The 21,658-nt window shown below is 47.5% G+C and overlaps 1 protein-coding gene and 1 pseudogene across 2 annotated transcripts; both read left to right on the top strand.

Moving 5' to 3' along the window:
- Nucleotides 1-2,506: 2,506 nt before the first annotated feature.
- On the top strand, nt 2,507-4,301 carry SOWAHD (sosondowah ankyrin repeat domain family member D). 2 transcript variants are annotated; one of them, XM_064482801.1, is made up of 2 exons: nt 2,507-3,487; nt 3,992-4,301. In XM_064482801.1, exon 1 carries the CDS (start codon nt 2,507-2,509, stop codon nt 3,470-3,472), a length of 966 nt encoding a protein of 321 aa, XP_064338871.1. In that variant the 3' UTR covers nt 3,473-3,487; nt 3,992-4,301. The 2 variants fall into 2 exon arrangements, with proteins under 2 accessions (XP_064338871.1, XP_031302348.2); XM_031446488.2 differs by having other exon boundaries at nt 3,944-4,301.
- A 153-nt stretch (nt 4,302-4,454) lies between these two features.
- On the top strand, nt 4,455-11,067 carry LOC135320137 (ATPase inhibitor, mitochondrial-like; annotated as a pseudogene).
- Nucleotides 11,068-21,658: the final 10,591 nt, after the last annotated feature.

The following is a 21,658-nucleotide window of genomic DNA, read 5'->3' as shown; positions in this document are numbered from 1 at the left end:
TTGTCAGTCAGGGTTCATTTTGAAAATGAAAGCCTGAAAGCTTGGGGCCCACTCAGCCTGGGCCCGGTCTCTGAAAACTCAGCAAAGGCCAGGAGGTGGCTTTGGCGAGTCAGCTCAATGAAGCAACCGCTTGATCACCTTCTGTTTTTTTTGTTGTTGTTGTTGTTGTTTTGTTTTTCTTTTAGGAACTGACCAAGCCTCTGAGTTGCTTTCAGGATTTTCTTTTTTTTTTTTTTTTTTTAGTAGAGGTACTGGAGATTGAACTCAGGACCTCATGCACTCTACCACCGAGCTATCCTCCCACCCCTTCCCCCTGTGACTTGCTTTTGGTGTCCAGCAGATTCAGTCCAAGGCAGGGATGTGGGAGTGGGCATCTGGCTGCAGACACTTCTCCCAACACCTGCACATACAGTGCTCCCGGACCCCCACATATACACACAATTACATTTTCCCAGGCTGCTAAACCAGGATGAGGTAACAAATATTTCTCACACACCTACTAAGTGCAAAGGATAGTATGCTATAGTCATGAAAGAGTTTAGAATTTAATTGGCTTGTCAGAGTACAGGGAGAGAACACAAGGCTGTCCATGTTGGGTGCCAGAGGAGGAACTATAGACAGACAGCTGAGGGAGGGAGAGGGGTTACTCTGGGCCTGGGTAACCAGAGGAGGATTACTGGAGAAGGTGGCAACTGAGGTCAACCTTGAAGGCCAGGAGGAAGAACTTCACCAAATAGAAGCTATGAGGGAGGACACTCTAGATTGAGGAAGGCAAGTTCAAGATCTGCTCAGGTTAGGACAAGTCCATCCATTCGTCTGGACTTCGGGGCTTGTGTGAGTGATCTGCAGTTGATAAGCCTGACGTGAATGCCAGATCCTCTGTAACAGAACAAAGGCAATGGTGTCACACAGACCTGCTCTGCTACTTCCTGCTGGGTGACCTTAGGCAAGTGGCCTAACCTTTCTGCAGAGTGAAGACAATAATGATACTTAACTCTTGAAGTCCTTGAGACTGTTAACAGAATTAACATAAAGCATCTAGCACAGTGCCTGGCACATTAAAATGTTCAAATACAGATTACAAATGCATAGGCTGTCAGGAAGGAAAGCTCAAGATATTTAGAGCTGATCCTAAATATTTGAGGGCTAAGGAGGAAAAGCCTCTGATACCTTCTATCACTGTCAGAACCAGTGGAGTGGGCTGGCTTAGCCTGAGTACCCATTCCCTCTGGCCTAGACTGTTGCCACAGTCTCCTGGCTTTCTGCCTCTGCCCCTCCCATAATCATCTTCCTAGAGACCACCTTAATCATGACCATGTCCTTCTCTGGCTCAAGAACCTTCTGTGGCTCCCCATTGCTCACTGACTTAACTCTCTAACATGGTTGGGGCAGGAGACAAGAACTACCATTTATTCAGAGAAGAAAAGAGAAAAGGGGGAGGCCAATGTTAGGAGTAAAAAGATAAACACTATCCTCTTCTTTTAAAGGCCCCAAAACTCTGAATTCACAGAAATCAGCAGGTCCCTCAGGGAGAGAGCCAGACACATCTCGAAAGAGGGCAGATCATTCGTGGTCGATGACTCAGATTCACCAGTACCTGCTTCTTCAAATCAACCTGGGAAAGGTCAAAGAGAAAAGGACGGACGCAGAGCAAGGAACTGCGGGGAAGCAGGGGAAGAGCCCCTCTCAGTCCCCTGGAAGGGCTTCAACCTGGACGCTTGTCTCGAGTTTCTCTGCAGGAATCCCGGGTAGCTCCCTGCGCTGCGGGAAGGGTCAAGGCCACACAAAGGGCTGAGCAAGCGAGCCCGAGTCACATGGGGCAGCCGGGCCGCCTCCGTGAAAGCGAGGCGCGGGACAAAGGCGGCCCGGGGACAAAGTGCAGGGAGACTCCTGAGGAGATAAGAGGGACCGGCGAAGGAAAGGGCGGGGAACGAGCGCCCCGGAGCTCTAGGATCGCGCTCCCGGAGGCCTTGGCTAGAAGCCGAGCTCAGGCCCGCAGCGGAGGGGGCGCCCTAGAACCTCTTTACCCCATCAGCGGGCGGGATGCTGAGAATCCGGCTGCTGGGGCAGCTGGGCTGCTCCGGGCGTCGATCGGGGCCGGCTCGCAGCCCGCCCCCGCGCCCGCCCCCGCGCCCACCCCACGGTTGCCCGCGCCGTGCGGGAGGCGGGGCCGCCCAGCTCACCTGGCCATTTGGGGCGGGGCCGCCCGCGACCCAGGGAAAAGGAGGCGGTGGCTGAACCCCGGGTGCAGGAGAAAGGCTCGCCCTGGGGGCTTGGCCGGAGCTCCCACCCCTCCACGCACCCCCACTGCCTGTGCTGTGGGGGCCCTCCCTCGGCTCGCTCGCGCTCTCCCTCCCTCTTCTCCCCTCCTTCGTTCCCTCCCTCCGAGCCCAATTGCTCAAGCCGCTTCCTTCCCCAACGCCAGCGCCAGTTCCTCTCCCGGTGGGGCCCGGGAAGGGCAACGAACGCTAGACACTGGAAGTGCCGCGGCGGCAGCTGCGGGACCATGGCCGAGCCCCGAGGGGCCGAGAAGCCAGCACCCAAGGCCTCCTTCGTACCGACCGCACTGAGCCTACGGAGCTCCCCGCAGCCCCGCCCCTCAAGAGTGGACACCGGCAGCCTGGGCAGGTACCGGGGCAACGCCGCCGCCTCCCGGGAGCCCCCCTTCCACGGCTCGCTGATGCTCTCGGGAATGGGCACGGGCTCGGGGCGCCGGCGGGGAGCGCTGCGGGAGCTGCTGGGGCTGCAGGGGGCGGCTCCCGCCCGGTGGCTGTCAGAGGAACGCCCTGAGGAGCAGTCCGCGGGTGGCCCGAACGGGCCGGGCGGTAGCGGGCTGTGCCTGGAGCCCCGGGAGCACGCGTGGATACTGGCGGCCGCCGAAGGCCGCTTTGAGGCGCTACAGGAGCTGCTGGAAGCCGAACCCGGGCTGCTGCTGCGGGGCGACCCGATCACGGGCTACACGGTGCTGCACTGGCTGGCCAAGCACGGGCGCCACGAGGAGCTCATCCTGGTGCATGACTTCGCCCGGCGCCGGGGGCTGCCGCTCGACGTGAGCGCCCCGGGTAGCGGCGGCCTCACGCCCCTTCATCTGGCAGCCCTGCAGGGCCACGACATGGTCATCAAGGTGTTAGTGGGAGCCCTGGGGGCGGACCCCACGCGCCGCGACCACAGCGGTCACCGGGCTTGTCACTACCTGCGGCCCGATGCGCCCTGGAGCCTGCGGGAGCTGGCGGGGGCTGAGGACTGGGAGACGGCGGTGGGCAGAGACCGGAACAACGCCAACAACAACAGCAGCGGCGGCGCCGCCGCGTGGACGCAGCGACGCACCCCGAGCGCAGTGGGCGCGCCGGCGGTGGAGACGACAGCCAGAGCGGCGGCCGCGCCGGCCAAGGAGAAAAACTCCGTGGGTAGCCGGGTGGCCCAAATACAAGGCCTTCTCCGCCATATGTTCCCCTTCTTCCAGGACCGTTGAAGGCGACGGAGACTGGTGAGCGTGGAGGGACCGCAACGCTGAGGCGAGGCCTCGGTCCCGACTTGTCCCGGGTCCCACCGAAGGGGCGGCGCCTCGGACGCAGCTCGGGCCGCAGCCGTGGGCGCTGGGCTTGCGAGGAGCCGACCACCCCGGGATCTGTCTCAGGCACCCGTCCCAGGTCTCCTACAGACATCGGCCAGGAGACGCGGGGTCCAGGGCACCCCTAACTGAGAGAGAGCAAAGACCAAGACGAATCCCCAAACTATAGGACTGAGGAGTTAGGAGTAGGAGCCTGGTGCTGCTTGGAAGAGGGAAAGCTGAGCTTCCAGTAGCCATTTCTGGGCAGGCGGAAGCTCTAGGCTTATTAGGAAACATTTGCTAGAAGAACGAGTTAAAATTGTAAACTACTGATTTCTAAGTAGCACGAATGACTTCGTAAACATATTAAAGGGGAATATGTTTTCCTTTCAGATGGTGAAGCTTTGAGTGACTTTTTTTTTTTTTTCATTAACCACCGAGGGGGAAGCTTCCTACGCTTGCAGGGAAGAGGTCATCAACCCATGGCCACGAGCAAGTGATCCAGATCAGGCTCTGGACCTCATTCTCAGAGCAAGTGACCCAGCTGTGCACCAAAGGAGCTACCTTCACCTTGGCTCTGAGTAGAGACACACAGTTTGTAACATTGCCTAGCCTACCTCTTCCTGTCTCCTGGGCTCTCTGGCATCTAGGTCTGGCCTCCCGCACAAGTCTCATCCCAGAGGAGTTGTCTGCAGGGAGCAGAGGGGGCGTGAAAGGAAAAAGCCTCCAAATATATATATTTCTAATATTTCCTGGTGAGTCATGTAACTTACTTTGACTTCTGCCCTCCAGTGAGACACAACCCCTGGCACTTTTTTCCAAGATAGTTCTTTAATCATCAGCATTTTAAGTGGGTTTCTTTTAATTACATTTAATGTAGAAGTTGTAGTTTGGAAAATTGCTCCCACTCAGAAATAGTATGAATTGAGTAGAATACAGGAGGGTTGATTCTAGCTGAAAGGAGGGAGAAGTAGTTGGTGGCTGGAAACCTATGCTGCCTTTGAGAACAGTGCATTTTCAAAATAGTACTGTATCCCTGGAGGTTTGGGGAGCCCTTGCAATGGACTGCTGTGTCCCCAGTCCTCCTATCCCAGTCCTGGAATACCAGGGAGGAACTGAGTCACCACAGAACACAGCCCAGAGACACCACCCTGAACCCATCAGTCCAGGTTTCCATCTCCGCCTGGCAGGCCTGTTTGCCCCTTCTGCGCTCAAAATGTTCCCACCTTCCCTTAATAATCCATTAGATTCTTCTCATCCATGAAATGATCCAAATCCTTCCTATTGATTTTCTGCCTGTCCTTTGTCTCTAGGAACTACACCTTAAACATATGTACATAGTATTATGTAGCATTTCCTTTTTCTTCTTCTAAATGAACTTCTTTGATGTTTGAAGTGGGAGGGTGAGCAGTTCCTGGCCTGTGGCTTTGGCATCGGCATCTGGCACAAACCTCCTCCACCCCTATGCCCATTTTATAGATGCAAATTGGCTAACTGATGCAGAACTGTGGTTTCTGCTCCACAACCTCTCCCCTGACCGCTGCCAAGGTGGGTTGGGCTCAGTGAAGTCTGTCAGGGTAGGGCCTTCCTGCCACATGGCTGAGTGCGGGCTCCTGGCTTGGAGGGAAGAGTGACGTATGCCTTTGCCCAACATTTAAAGGACATTTAAAACAGTAGTCCCCTCTTCCTAGGAAAACTTTGAGCCTAAGCATCTTAACTATTAGCAGATTTGGGGACCTAAGGCCAGCATCTGCTCTGCTCTTTCCAAAACGAAAACGAAGTCAGCTGGAAGATTTGAAAGCGGCTTTCTATAGTTTTTCCTGTAGTCAGCTATTCTTCCCCACAGATTTTCCTCATCATGTGATATTGCCTAGCCTACCTCCTCCATGTAAAATTGAGGTTTGGCTGCAGGGGACACACTCCCAGGCTGCAAACTCTCCATGCCTAACATCAAGTCATTGGCATTCCTGGTATGCTTTTCGAGGCAAGACTGGTATGCTCACCCCAAGAGAAAGAACAAATTCCCTGAGAAACTTCTTTCCAGGGGAGCAAAACAGAGTTAAGCAGATGATGCAAATCTGCATTCTAGTGGGGCCATCAGACAAGGAGACAGAAGCAGGGCTGTGACAGATAAGCGTGGGGGCTGGAGGATGGGGCGCTGCACAGAGGGTGTGGCCTAATTCAGGCCAAAAGGTGCAGGCACAGCTTTTCCCAGGAGGAAGATTACACCTGAGCTAAGGCTGGAGGGCTGAGTGGGAGTTGGTCAGTGGAGACAGGGGAGGGGCCTCCTGGCAGAACCCCTGGAGTATGTATGGGTGCCTACAGCCAGTGCCCGGGACTCCAAGTCAGCCGGCTTGGCAGGAAGGTGGGAGCTGAGTCACTCTAGAGAAGTGGATGGGGTCCAGGTCACTAAGGGTCTCATGGGTCATGCTAAAAGAGAAACATAGATTTTAACCTAGAAGTAGCTGGGAGCCATAGAAGGTTTCTGAGCAGGGGCATAACATGAGATTTTAGAAAAATCACTCTTCCAGTTGTGCGGAGAATGGATGTGTCAGGGGAGACATCTTGGGGGGAAAATGCATCATACAAGCAAAGCATTTCAGGAGAAACTCTTCAAGAAAAGCCAGGCTTCAGCTGGGAAATTCAAAGACCCCTGTGGAGGGCAGTGGCCTTCAAAGTTATTTTCTTCTCTGTTAGCCTTTGCTCAAATGAAGCTTACCTCAGAGTCCCAGGTGTAAAACTGACAAGTGCGGAGCCACTCTGGCTGAATCTGGGTTGGGACCTCCCCTCCCGACCCCCTGCCTCTATCTTAGAGCCATAGGGGTGCACAGTGGCCCCTGGAGCAAAAGTCCCCAAACTGCTGGTGTGGTGGACAGCGCTCAGCCTAACCTGGGTTCCAAACCTGCTACTGAGGAGTGACCTTAAGCAAATCACTGACCTTTCTGAGCCGCAGTCTCCTCATCAGTAAAATGGCAACAATACAAACTCCCTGGCAAGGCTGTTCTGTTGAGTCGAGAAAGAATGTCTGCAATGCCTAGCAAGGCTGCAGGACATGTAGGAAATAGGAAATAACAGAGAAGTGACTTATTAGCAAATTTATTAGAGAATTTATTAGCAAATAAATTCTTGTTTGGAAAAATTGAAAGGCACTCAGCAGGCTTTTGTGGTAAAACGATTTTCTCTGCTAGGGTAGTCCAGGAGGAATCTGGTGCTTACCCACATTATCCCATCTCTAACACGTGTCCACGTTGATTGCAAATTATCTTCCCTCTGCGCCAGTTGAATGGCTGCTCCTCCAAGGAGATACTGGTTCCTTTGCTGATGTTCTTCACCACCTACCCACTTTTACTTGAGACAGAGCCATAACAGGCCAACTTACCTTGTTCTCAGCCCACAGAAGTAAAAGTAGCTACTTAATAAGTAATTGCCCACCAAATATTAAAGAAGTTAGATATTATTTCCAGATAAAGTCATAAACTGGAGTCAGAGCTAAGCCTGAAATCCTCTGAAGAGAATAAAAGCATACAAGTCCTTCGTCGCCTGACCCTGTTATCTATAGAAATGCCCCCCTCCTATCCCAGCCAACATACCCTACATTCCACACCCAGTCTCCCTGACTTCCTTCTTCCCGTTCATTTTAACGAAAGGAAGGAGCATGCCTGTCTCCTTTCAAGATTAACTCCTGCTCTCAACGCCGCCGCCTAATCCCATCCATTGTCTCTCTCCTGTGTGTTGGAGCGCACCCTCAGTTTAGTTCAGTGCCATAAATGTTTGTTGAGCACCTCCCAGGAGCCAGGCTCTCTGGGTGACAAGCCGGCTCAAGTCTCCCCCAGCCTTCTGGCCCAATCACGTGACCATCTTCTCTTCCCAGCCAAGCTTTTCCAGAGGGAGGTCTCCTCCCCTTACCATCTCCATCTCCTCACCTCTTAATCACTCCTCAGTTCTCTGCCTTCTGGTTCCTGCCTCCATCATCCCAACACAATGGCTTCCATAAAGGTCTCCCGTGATGACCTCCCACCTGCCAATGCAAGTCCTGATCTTTGTTCACTTGGCAGCACTGGCCACTGCTGTCTATTTCCTCCTCCTTAAAATTCTCTTCTGCAGTCTTCCATGACCCCCTATGGCTTTTATTGCTGGCACTTACCAGGTTGAAGTCCTGGAAAATTCACTCCATAATCTCTCCCTAAGTCATTGCGTCCCTTTGCCACTCACCCTCCCTCACTCTGCTCCAGCCACACAGTCCTTGCTGTTCCTCAGAAGAGTCATGTTCTCCTGAATTCCTCTGGGATTCCTACATGCTGTTCCTTTCCCAGGAACACTCTTCCCTCTATTCCTTGACCCCTTTCACCTAGCCCACTCCCACTCATCCTTCAAATGTCAATCTAAATGTCACCTCCTTGGGGAGGTATTCCCTGACCCTCAGGCTAAGTTAGAACTGCACCTTTTCTAATCCTTATCACACTTCAGAAGTTATTCGTGTAGTTATTAGATTAATGTCTCCCCTGCCCCAACTAGACTTAAATTCCATTGGGGCAAGGACCAAGTCTGTTCTATTCACCACATTATCCCTAGTTCCTAGTAGATGGAAGGTGCTCAGTAAATAGGTACAATGGAATCATACATTTGACCTCAAAAGCACAAGAAACAAAAGAAGAAACAGATAAATTAGGCTTCATCAAAATTAAAAATTGGGGAGCCTGAAAGGAAACTACCAAAAAGTAAAGAAAAACCCACAAAATAGGAGAAAATATTTGCAAACATGTATCTCATAAAGGGCCAGTATCCAGAATATATAAAGAACTCCTACAACTCAACAAGCTATAACACCCTGATTTAAAAATGGGCAAAGGTATCACCTCACACCAGTCAGAATGGCCATCATTCAAAAGTCCACAAACAGTACATGCTGGAGAGGCTGTGGAGAAAAGAGAACCCTCCTACACTGTTGGTGGGAATGTGATTTGGTGCAGCCACTGTGGAAGACAGTATGGAGATTCCTTAAAAAGCTAAAAATAGATTTACCATATAATCCAGCAATCCACCTCTGGGCATATATCCAGTGGAAATTAATTCTAAAAGATACATGCACCCCAATGTTCATAGCAGCACTATTTACAATAGCCAAGACATGGAAGCAACCTAAATGTCCATCGACGGAAGACTGGATAAAGAAGTTGTGTATATAAAAAATGGAATACTACTCAGCCATAAAAAGAATGAAATAATGCCATTTGCAGCAACATGGATGGACCTAGAGATGATCATACTAAGTGAAGTAAGTCAGACAGAGAAAGATGAGCTCAGTTCACTGTGATAAATGGTGTTTGCATGGGGGGCCTGGGTTATTACAACCAGATTAAAGTGTTTAGTATCTCTGTTGAGGAAGGCAGAGAAGTTTGTGATGCATCCTAAATAGATAACAGTCTAAAAGCTTGGGTTCCTAAGGCAGTAATCCTCAGTAATCCAGAAAATGTACATTTATGGAACACAGTCAACAGATGAGGTGCTCCTGGATTCAGAACATTTTAAAGGTGTGATGGCCTATGTCATCTTGGCTGGGCTACTGTCCCCAATTACTCAATCAAACACTAATCTGGGTTTTCCAGTCAAGGTATTTTGCAGTTGTAATTAGAGTCCATAGTTAAATCACTTTAAGTAAAGGAGATTATCTTAGATAACCTGGGTGGGCCTGACTTAATCAGTTGCAAAACCTTAAAAGCAGGGATGAGGCTTTCCCAAGAAAAGAAATTTCACCCATGGACAGTGGCTTCAGCCAGTGGACAGCCTGTGCCTGTGAGGTCCTGTCGCTCTTCCTGAAGACCTGCCCTGGGTATTCCCAATTTGCGTAGCCAGGCCTCACAATCACAGAAGCCAGTTCTTTGCAATAAATCTCAGTGTATATCTCCAACTGGTCTAGCTTCTCTGGGTGAACCCTGACTCATACAAAAAGCAATTATGGTACTCCAAGATAATAAATTTGTGATCAAATTAAAGTGTATTCAGATGGAACATACCTAATGCCCAGATGGTGATTTCTAATTCCATCTGCCAATAAAAGGAACTAAAGGCCCTTGTTTCCTTGGAGAAATGGCTGATTCTAGGGCTAGGGAAGTATTGGGTAATATCATAAATTATAAAATAAATATCCATAAGTCCATTTTGAGATAAAGAAATCATAGGATAAATAAATGGAGAAGAGACAAATCTCTCATGTGGAAAAATTCCAGATTATGGAGATACTCCTCCCTTGAAGAGTTAAAAGATGGGGAGCATAACTCCCCACTTTTTAGGAGAGCTGCACATTGTGATTTCCTTCCAAAGAATACAGTCAGGAAGGGGGAAAACAGAGTAAATGTACAGTGGAGAAACCCGACCAGCACTACTTTAGCCAGTTGATCATGGTCAAGATCAACAGTGATAAATCATGATGAGAATATTATCTTGATAGGATCTGATAAGAAAGGCACTTTACCTCTGCGATCCTCCTTCCCCAAACTCATAACTTCAGTCTAATAATGAGAAAAACATCAAACAAAATCCATTAGAGGGCATCCTACAAAATATTTGACCAGTGCTCCTCAAAATTGTCAAGGTCATGATGTTGAACCCAAGATCTTGTGCCCGATGCACAGTGAGGCCAAACAAACAAAATGTCAGAGTTTGGAGCAGAGAAAGGTTTATTGCTAGGACCAAGCAAGGAGTTCGGGCCTTGGGAGCACAAGCCCCCTTTTCACCTTGCTTGGCCCTGCAATAAAACTTTCTCTGCTCCAAATTCTGACATTTCGGTTTATTTGGCCTCACTGTGCATCAGGCCCACAAAATTGGGTTCGACGCTAGTCATCAAAAACAAGGAGAGTCTAGGAGGAGCAGCACGTCCGGTCACTGGAGAGGTAGGTGCTTCACTAACAGCGATGGCAGCCAAGGCATTGGCGGTGAGGACGCGGTTCAGCGTGTGGAGTGTCTGGGCCATGGGAAGCCGAGGCTTCAGCTCAGATCCGCCAGATAATGTCTGTCCCAGTGAGGGTGCTGTCCAGGACGTCGGTGGGGCCTTTGGAAAGAGAGAGCAGGCTGAAGAGGAGCGAAATTTCTGAGCTCGGACTAGAGAACAACTGGCATCCTTGAAGAAACACCATGAAAGTGAGACATCTCATCATGGGAAGGAGATTGAGTGCCTGCAGAAAGAAATTGAGTGGCACAAGCAAGCTGTCAAGAAACTAAAACAACATGATGATGATGATTAAGTTCACACTGTTCCCCATAGAATGGCTACCTATTATTGCCCACTTCTATGTAGACATAGTTCTGGTTTAATTAATATCAATCTGTGTGCTGCCAACAAATTATAATAAATTGTCATCAATGAAAAAAAAAAACGAGAGTCTGAGACACTATCACAGCCAAGAAGGACCTAAGAAGACATAATTCCCATATGCAAGTGGCATCCTGGATGGATCTTGGAGCAGAAAAAAGGCTATTAGGTAAAAACTAAGAAAAGCTGAATAAACTATGAACTTTAACTCTCTGTGTTATCGTCTCAGTTTTTCTGTATATCTAAAACTGTTCTAAAAAATAAAGTCTATTGAAAAAACTAGATCAGGAAAAAAATCAGAGGAACAAACACTTCTGAATATGTACTCTATACAAATTTCCATACTAGGCAACAAAATGAGGAGTCATTCCACTGTTTCTATTGTAACTTTAATATAAAAGCAAGTCTTGATGATTTAAGTGGCTGGCAGCCTGTTGACCTTCTGTTGATAATGACTGTCCTGCCTCTAAGTCAATGCCAAGTGAGTAAGTTTTCTACCCCCGGAGACATTAGCAGGTAGCCCTCCAGTAGATAACTTCACCTTCTATTTCATCAAAAAAAAACCCAGAAACCACCTAAAAAGAATTTGTTCAATTTCCTGCAACCAAACCTATGAACTGACCTGAATGTGCACTCATTTTTTTCCCTCTTGTGCTCCTGTTAAAATAATAACAGCAGCTACCATTTATGCCGTGTTAACTACCTGCCAGGCACAATGGTAACTCGGACAAAAAAAAATGTTGCCTGCCATTTCAGTGAACAAGAATGTTGCATGTTATCAAGCCATCAGCCACTGCAGATGGTGCACCCTGAGGGGAATTCACTATAGAGAAAAACAGGATACTGGCCCTAGATAGTTAAGATGCATATCTGAGGAGTAATCTCAATAAGCCCAGATTCTTGTATCTTCACATACAAGAAAAGCAATAAAATTAACTTGAGATGTCTGTTTCTTGTGATTATCAGTAATCTTTGATGTTCAACTGCATTTTTTTCAGCAAAAACTCCTAGGTATCCTGGCTCCTCACTTCCCTCTTCTGAACAGTTCTTCAGAGCTATCTGAGAGGCTGTCTCCCGGGCTATAGCTCTTAGTAAGTTCCCTGAAAAAAACATAACTCGCAACTGTTAGGTTGTGGGGTTTTTTTCCAGTTGATGGTAAGCATATTATGTGCATTATCTCCTTTAATCATCAGATTGAACTTATGAGGTAGGTTCCCATAATTTCCCCATTTTACAGTCAAGGAAACCTGACACTCAGAGAGAGTCAATGACTTGCCTAAATTCTCACAGCTAGAAGATGACTCCAGACTCCAGAGTCTGAACTCTTAACTCTTAGGCTGTCATCTTCTGTGAGACAAATCCCTAGTCCTGTGCTCTGACTCATTCCTTTCCAGCCCTTGGGAGCTTTTTGATCCATTGACTCTTCGCATTGTCCCCTCTGTCTTCCTGCTTCTTCCTTTCTGTGTCCTTCACTCCATTATGCAAATAAACTGTCACTCCCAGATCAAAACAAAACCCCTCCCCTAACCCCACAGCCACTTCCAGTTCTCTCTTGACTTGCATAGCCACAACCCAACTATCTACTGAACATCCTCACCTGGAAGGCTTACAGCCACCCCAAACTAGATGTACCCCAAATGGAACACTTGTTCACTCCACTTTCCCACAGAAAACTATTCTTATGGTCTTTCCCTCTCAGTCTACCCTGGTACACAAGCCAGAAACTTGGGCATCATCCGTGCCACCTTTCTGTTCCTCCTCCCCTCCACTCAGTCAATCACAAGTCTTGTAGATTCTATGAAAACTCTCATCTGTCCATTTAATTCCATCTCCACTGCCTCTGCCCTAGTGCTGGTCACCATCATTTCTCACCTGGACTACAAACCACAGCCTCTTACTAGTCTCTACTTGTAGCCGATCCTGCCCCACCTTCAGCTGGTCTGATCTCAGCACTCCACATGCTAACCTCGGTGATTTCTTAACCCAAACCAGATAGGCCTCTGTCCAATTTCAAGCCCTTCAATATTTTTCTGGGCCTCAGGATACAATCCAAGCTCCCTCTCAAGGCATAGCGGCACCCAGTGATCTGGCCCCTGCTTACTCACCAGCCTCCTCCTTCATCACTACTTCCTCTCGGCACCCTCTCTGGCCACCCCCGATATGTCCCCTTTCTACACTTCCACCACACAGAGTGACTTTAAGTTTCCTAAAGTGTCCTAGCTTTCTCTTGACTGAGCGTCTTCTCAGTCTGTCTCCCCTACGTAGGATAAGAACACACTGCACTCCATCCCCCAGATCTAACTCGGCTTGCTCTCCCTCAGCCCTTCCTACGCACAGGACAGGTTCCCAAGGTCCTGGTGCCTTTTCCTCCACAGCCCTCAGTATCAGGGGCTGCAGCTCTCTGCACGCCTGCTCAGCACCCAGCACCCAGCACCTTGTGTCTGTCTCATAGTCTGCATGGGGTGTTTGCAGAATGAACAAGTGGGAGTTGGAGGCAGCTGACCTTAAATTTAGACCCACAGGCTTTCTGATTAAACTAATAGTTGCTTTTTTTGTAGCTTATTTGCCTTCTGTTCCCATGCCCTCCCTTTGCTGAGTCCTATGAAAACACTTTTTCTAATAAATATTTTATCAGATGTACATTTAGAAAGTTACAAGTGTGGCATTAGAGGTTCGTGGTTTTACAGCCAATTTCCTCATTTTGAGTGACAGAAAACCGAAGTCCCCAAAGCTGACGTGATTTGTTAGTAGTGGACTTGTAGCTGTAAAACTGGGATGAGGCCTCAGATTTCTTGGTTCCAGTACTCCATGCTGTGACTGGTTAGAAATGCCCGTGAGCTCTTTGATACTCTTCCCAATGACAGGCGGGGTCCATATCCCCTTCCCTTGAGTCCAGGTGGGTTCTGTAACTGCTTAGACCAATAAAATAATCAAAAGAGATAAACTGGACAGGGCCTAAATGGAAAATGCAGGATCCCTTCTAAAAATGTATTAAGAGAAAAAAAAATGTATTAAGAATTTCAAGATCAAAGCAGGGCATCAAACTAAGTGCAGGGTCCCTTGTGATAACACAGGTCACATGCCCATGAAGCTGGTCCTCCTGCCAGTTGTGGGCGGGGATTCAGGAGACTGGCAGCAGCTTCTGGTTCCTGTCTCTTGGAACACTCAGTCAAACTAGCTGCCACCTAAGCAGTCGACTACCTTGAGATCGCCCACTGTGAGCAGCCCAAGCCACAAAGAGGGGCCTGGAGGCTGAGATGCCCAGTGGGGAGAGAAAGGCCAAGGAGCACCAGGCACATGGGGGGAGAAGCCATTTCAGAAGCTGATCCCTCAGCCCTTGCCACGCCCCCCAAGGCCTGCCCAAGATCCCGCCCCACAGAGTGATGACAGAAACAAAATGCTTGTTTTAGGCCACTAAGTTTGGGGATAGTTTGTTACCCAGCAAAAGATAATGGAAAAAGATACCGTCTTTAGCCTTCTTCAAAATGTCAGTGAAAAGGTTTCTTTTAAAGCACAAAGTTTTGTTTGTGTAAAATGTTGCATCCTGGGATCCCCAAAATTGCATGCTAAACATATGTGTATGCATATGACAAACATATGAATGTCACTTTGGTCATTTAAACATATAAAGTGTATCTCACACCAGGGACATATACAGCTTTGCCTTAACGAGACCTTTTTTACTTAAATATGTGAGTTCAGAATACTTACCTTGACCCCTAGGAATACTTCTCTATCCTTGCACTTACAACACTGTATGATAATTAATTGTCTGTGTCTATCTCCTTGTCTAGATGAGTGTTTTTCAAACTGCAAATGCAACCTATTAGTGGGTCATGAAATCCATTTTTTTTTTTTTTTTTTTTGGTGAGGAGAGGTAGTTAACTTTACTTACTTATTTTTTTAACAGAGGTCCTGGGGATTGAACCCAGGACCTCATGCATGCTAAGCATGTGCTCTACCACTTGAGCTATACCCTCCCCCCATGAAATCCATTTTTTAATGAATTTATTATAAAAATATAAGTATGTGTTGCACATAAGTATTAAATCTAGAAACTTGCAGGGGTGTGTGTGGCCACTGGACTAGACTGTGAGATCCCTCAGGGCAGCGTCCACACCTAGTCTGTTCACCACTTGACCCCAGCAGCTGGCACACTGTTTGGCATGTGTAGATGTTCTGTAAGTAGTTGTTAAATGAATGAATGTTATTCTGTACTGTTCCTATTTGGAGATGAACATCCTCATCTTCTTGGGACTTTTTACTGTTTCCTAAGAACAGCAGCGGGCTCCAGACTTCTACTTCCTCCATAAGTCAGGGAGTCTTAGAACAGTTTATTTGTTATCCATTCACTTTCAGTTTGCACCTGAATATCTACACCAGCGTCAGCTTTCTGGTAACTACCTGCCAAAATAGAAACCGTCCATCCCCTCCCCAGTCTGGTCAAAAAAGAAAGAAGGAAGAAAGGAAGAGAGGGAGGGAGGACAGAAACAGGGAAGGAAGAAAGAGTGGAAGGAAGGGAAGAAGGAAAAAGAAAGAAGAAAAAAAATATTGGTTACAGGTTTACACCAGGAACTCTCAAAGATGACAGCCACCATTTACTAAGTCCTGGCAATAGACCAGGCACTTTGGACATCTCATTTAATTGCCACAGCAAGTCTGTAGAACAGTATTATTAACTCCTGTTTTACATATGCCCAGAGAGCTTAAGTAACTCCCCTAATATCATTCAGCTGGTAAGTGAAAGGCATGTGATGTAAACCCAGGCCTGCCCAGCTCCAAAGCTGTGTGAGTTTTCCCTGTCACTCTGCTGCCTCCATGCAATTAACCAGTGTCTACATGGAGGGTTGTGCTATGAACAAACAGCAAACAAATAGTACACTTTCTCTGTCAACCAATGGGGAACCAACCCGTGTATATAGCCTTAAGGTAGGTGTTTATGATGTAGATATCGCTTGTGGAGCAGAGCAGCTTTTGGCGATTTATAAACATACCAGGGACTCACTCTCCCATGGACACGCCTCCTTGAGCGCCACACTTTAAAATGCATGCTTAATCAGTTTAACCCCTAGACTTAGGTGTTTGATTGGTTATTTTATTTTAAAATAAATGTTCTATTTTCAAATAGTTTTAGATTTACAGAAAAGTTGCAAGAATATTGCAGAGAGTTCTCATATACCCTGCTTTCAGTTTACCCTATGGTTACTTTATTTTTTAATGTTTTTGCTTACAACCACAATAATGAATTGAGAACAATAGAAAAAGTTACCTCTCTCCTGTGCTGCTTGGAATCCATCAAAATAAGTGTCTCAGAGAACACTAAGACAGGTGGCAGGCCGTAGTGTGAAAGTCAGTCACAAGGGCTTCCTCCAGAACAAGCAGCTCCAGATAAGAACATGGGACTCATCCTTGAGTCTCTGGAGAGAGGTAACATTTGATTCTAGCTTGACTCCTAACTGACCTTGCAGCCCAAACCGAAGAATTTGGTCTCAGGTTGAAAGGGTATGTCCTTTTCAAATCCCACAGCTCAGAGGTTTATCTAATTTGTTTTAGGATTCTCTTGTTTACTTGACATATCTTTCCCATGTCTCAGTATTCTTGGAAGCCTCTAAAAATACCCACAGAGAAGCAAACTTAAACAGAAATCAACATAAAGGACTGTAGGAAGCACTGGCTGAAGAGAAGTAAACAGAAGAGGTCAAAGGCCCAGAGGAGTAAGGGGTTTCTTAAGGCAACAGCAGGACTAGCACGCAGGTCTCTTGTTCCCAGCTCAGAGCTCCTTTGGAGTAGATGCTCTTGGGGATGTCTGCTCAGTCCATACTGCTCTCTCTGGGCACGAGCCCACCCCCAGGGCAGTCATGCTTATACAGGACCCTGCCCTCTCAGCCACAGTTGACTGACTCTTGACTTCGCCAGTCAGGCTCCCCTTCTCATGATCTTGGTGTTGGGATTCAGTGACTCATCCCATTTCTCTCTGGGATGGAGAGGATGCCATGTTTGGCCTTGTGCTGAGAGAAGATAAGGAAGCAGTTCTGCCAAGAGGGATAAGAGTAAAGCGGACATTCAGGGAGAAGCTGAAAGAAAGGCCCCAGAGGGAGAGCAGCCTGTCTGCCTGGCTTCTTAATGGCTTTCCAGGCCCTGGTTCTGGTTTTTCTTGAAGCTTGGCTGTCCCCTGCCCTTGGGTTCCATGAGACATCTTTGAAGGCTTGTCTTAAATTCCCTGCTTAAAAAACACCACCACCACATGTGAGTGGCTCTGTTCTAATCCTGACAGTTAAGTTTAATTTTCCTGTTCTGTACAAGAAAAAATTTCTGATTATAAACACATGCTCACGTAGAAATCCTAATTAGCTTTCTTCTCATGATAAAAATATTTTTGTCTATACATCCAGAGAAATATAAAAATAAAAACTAAATCACCTGTAATGAGCTGCATACATATGATGTTAGACAGAAGACATGTACAAAGATGTTCCTAGCAGCACTATTCGTAAAGACCCCAAACTAGAAACTACCCAAATCCCTATCGACAGGAGAAAGGGGAAGTAAATTGTCGATTCACACACAGGAACAATATACAGCAATGAAAACAAATCATCAAAAACTGTCTGCAACAACTTACTCTCATGTGATGGTGGGTGAGCAAAAGAAGACACAAAAGTACAAAGTTTAGTATTCCATGTACATAAAATGCAAAACCAAGCAAGAGTTATCTATGCTGTTAGATGTCAGGACAGTGGTTATACTTGGGGGTGATGGTGATGGGAGTGAAGGGGGCTCAAGAAGGAACTTCTGAGATGCTGATCATGTTTCCCAATCTGGACGGTGGTGACTCAACTGGATTTACCCTGTGAAAATTCATCAAGCTGTACACTCATGGTAAGTGCACTTTTCTGTATATATGTTTCAATAGCATTTTTAAAAATAGCCTATAATTCCGGTATTGATCATAGTGGGGAGTTTTGGGGTTTTTTGTTTTGTTTTGTTTTTATTTTATTATTTATTTATTTTGAGGGGAGAGAATTGTTAACTTTTTAACTTTCTCTCTGTCTTTGCTTCTTCTAGAAAATGCCTCTGGCCTGGCCTATGTTCCCAGTGTTTACTGCTTTGGGGTGTTTTTCTGTCATTTCCCTCACTGCTGCTATTATAGGCATCTTTGTCTTCATGAAACATTTCCAAAACATTTGTATCATCAGCCCTGCTGGAATCTAAATTGTTCAAATTGACCAAGAGAACACAGTTCCATTTAAAGTCAGGCTGAGACACAAGTCCTGTCTGACTGTTCCTGGGTCACCAGCAGCCCCAGGTGGGCCTCATCAGTGACCACAGTTCAAGTGCAGGTGCAGGCCCACCAGTGTGGTGCATGAGGGGCTCCTACTGAGGGTGAGGGGTGAGAACAGTGCCATTCCCAACTCGCGTATGCCCGAGCTCTCATGATCTCCCCAATTCTCCAGATCCTTTCCCAAGGGCCTTAAACCCCAGCTACCTACCTACCACGCGTGTGCGTGTGCGCGCACACACACACACACACACACACCATTTGCCTCCTTGTGAACCTGGGTGAGGCTTTCCCTGACTCCCCAGGCAAGTCATTTCTCCTTCACTCTTTGTATACACCTGTGAAGGCACACATTTTGTCCTGCTCCTGCTCCCTTGTATGTCCCTCTCCCCATTCATTCATTCAACAAACTTATTGAGCACCTCCTTTCCTCACTCACAGGACAAATATATTTATTGGGCACCTCCCATTATGCCAGATGCTGGTAGGTGAGAGCAGTCAGCAATGAGCAAGACAGACCCTATCCTCATAGAGTTCAGCCTAGTGAGAGAGGCCTATGTCAATTCACTAACAACCACACACAGACCTTCGCAGTTACAATCGGAAAGGAAACCTACAGGGTGAGTTAAGAGGTACTGAGCAGAAGGAGCTAACTAGGTGGAAGGGAGAGGGGCTGTCAGGGAAGCTCTTCCTGTGGAGGCGCAAAGCAGCTTGAGACCTGAAGGATGAATGGGAGTTCACCAGGGGAGGGGGAGTACATTCCAGGCTGAGGGAATAGGATGTGGGAATAGCTGAGGCCAGGTGGAGCTTGATGCTTTGAGGGACAGAGACCAGTGTGGCTGGATCCAGCCTAGTGAGTGAAGAAGGGGTCAGAATCACCCCGTGCGCCTTCTGGGCCATGTTAAGGAGTGAGATTTATCCCAAGAGCAGTGTGAAGTGGAGGAAGGGGGAGGGATGTGCCCAACAGATCTGTCTCCAAAAAGCTCACTCTAGCTGGCTGCAGTGCTATTAAACCATGGTTTCCCAACCCAGGCACTACTGACACTTTGGGCTGGATAATTCCTTGTCGTAGAGGGTTGTACTGTGCCTGGTAAGGATATTTAGCAGCATCCTTGGCCTCTATCCTCTAACTGCCTCCCCTCTCCTGAGTTGTTGCAACCAAAGATGTCTCCAGATATTGCCAGATGTCCCCTAGGGGCCAAAGTCGTTCCTGATGAAGAGTGACTGTGCCAGACTATTTACTGAGTTGATTAGTTTTCTCTGAGGAGGGTCTGCCACCTTCCCTCCCTCTGTTCCCAGCCGGGCATATATGATGCGTACAGGCACGTATGCCCGGCATGTGCTCTTGACTGCAACACCTTTGCAGGTCATACTTGCCTCTGGATCCCAAAATACCCAGAGCTTTACATAAGCAGGGGCTTTGTGTTTGCTTCTCTGGGCTAAAACACCCTCAGGGAAGTGTAAATGGCTAATATTTCACCCTGTTCATTCCAAGAACTTAGAAAATCTACTCCTTGTTCAATCTGGTTCTCACCTGTTCCTGCTGACAGCAGCTACCCGACACATTAAGCACTCAAACTATCAACTACTATTAGCAGGAATGAGAATTGTTTTTCTTTTTAAAAATTTTATATTTTTGTTTGAGAATTGTTTAACTTTTTTTCATCTGTAAAATGGGAGAATTATCTGGTAGAATTGATCCTTTACAGACATTATCATTCAATCCTTACAAACCTGAAGTAGTCAGGTGTGAATCTGGGTCTCTTGAGACCAAGTTTCCACAGCTGGTTCAGTGACAGATCTGGGATTCAGGCTCAACTCAGACCTGTGTAAGGCCCAGGATTTTAACTCTCAAGTCATCCTGCCTCCTTTCTGTCCAAGACCTCAAGGGTTACTCTGCTCCAAATTCGAATCCTGCAATTGGAAGGGAACAGGCATCTATGTAGTGGCTGACACTGAGCACCAACTCCACGCCAACTCTGCCTGATTTCCCCCACGACAACCTGCCCCAGCCCCTACTATTTTCGGTCACTGTCTTTTATCCAGCATATAACACTTCTGCTGGGGAGGGGCCCACATCAAAGCTTTTAATCCTGCTCACTTCCTCATCCTTCTTTCCCTACAGTTAGGTACGAAACCAACTGCTTCAGTGTATTAACTTCATCCTCTCAGCACTCTAAGGGAGGTCCTATTGGCCCTATGTTGCAGATGAGAACACTGAGGCTTACAGCTGGTGAATGGTGAAGAGCAGGACTTGAATGCAGATGATGCAGTCCTGGCACTCCTGACTGCCAACTCTTGCCCACCACTCTGCTGCAGCCTGCTTCTCAGCAGGACCACCTCAGAGTTGACTGTCTTTTAAAAGCTGGCATCTTATGCTGCACCTGTCCTAAATGTCTAAGTTCCCATTCTTCCCTCCAGGAAGCACAGATCTAGTCCAAAGATGAGGAAACAAATACCTGCACTTGTACAAAGCAGTGAGGGGCCACTGGAACCAGAACCTATGTCCAACCCCTAGGCTCAAAAGAATTCCCTATTACAAGGCCAACCAACCCTGGTGTCCGTGTCCTTTTCCCTTTCAATTCTAATCTTCCTTATTGAAGGTTTGTAGAGAAAGCGCCCTCTGCCATTAGTGTGACCTTGGCCTTGTCATAACCTCCCTCAGCCCAGTGAGGATTCCCCAACCTATTCTGAATAGTGAAGCTGGGGCATTTCTAATACTCCAAAATGGTTAAGAAACTTGTCACATGACTGTCAATTGTATCCAGTCTGCCTGCCTTGGACTTGAATAACCTTTTTAGTAAGTTAACATTTACCAACTGCTATTCAGTGGCAGCTGTCTTTGAATATGAATCACTGATGCAATGAGAAAAAACATTTGAAATCTAGGGACTCGCAAAGGAAGTTGAAATGTATTCCCAAGATCCACTGGCACACTCTGCACGGCACCTGACATCTGCCACTTGCTTTTTCAGTGCAGGCTCCCTATGAACCTGGGAGGCAGTTAGCACCAGACTCGCCCATTCCCCTGCTGCAGCTCCATCCTAATTCCACGGGCTGCTAGGGCACTGTGGCTCCCTGCCACCTCTCCCAGACATTCATGAGCTACGGCGTCTGTATTGGTCTATTACTAGCCAAACATACCACACACTTGCCTATCCATCAACTAATCCCAAGTAGCTAGGAATAGTGCCTGGCACAAATCTGAATTTATTAAATGTCAAAATATCCTTGATTTCTCTCAACCATTTAAAAAAGATGCCTCTTAAGAATGTGCTACCCTCAGGTATGGGGATGATATATGTGCACTTCCCATAACAGAAGCTTTAAGAGCTGCTAGTCACAGGGAGCTGTTTAATTACAAATAAGTAAATTAAGAAAGAAACCCAGTTTCTTACTCACACTAGCCATACTTCTAAGTACTTGGCAGCAAGAGAACATTGCTATCACTGGACAGTCTGTGTTAGATCTGACAGGAGGGGGGATTCAGTATGTCCTCACAGACCAGAATACAACAGAG

The sequence above is a fragment of the Camelus dromedarius genome, chromosome X, assembly GCF_036321535.1.
Source record: "Camelus dromedarius isolate mCamDro1 chromosome X, mCamDro1.pat, whole genome shotgun sequence".
Classification (NCBI taxonomy): Eukaryota; Metazoa; Chordata; class Mammalia; order Artiodactyla; family Camelidae; genus Camelus; species Camelus dromedarius.
This window is presented reverse-complemented; position numbering and strand designations above follow the sequence as displayed.

Coding starts and splice junctions, on each gene's coding strand:
- SOWAHD (XM_064482801.1), top strand. CDS start 2,507: ATGGCCGAGCCCCGAGGGGCCGAGAAGCCAGCACCCAAGGCCTCCTTC.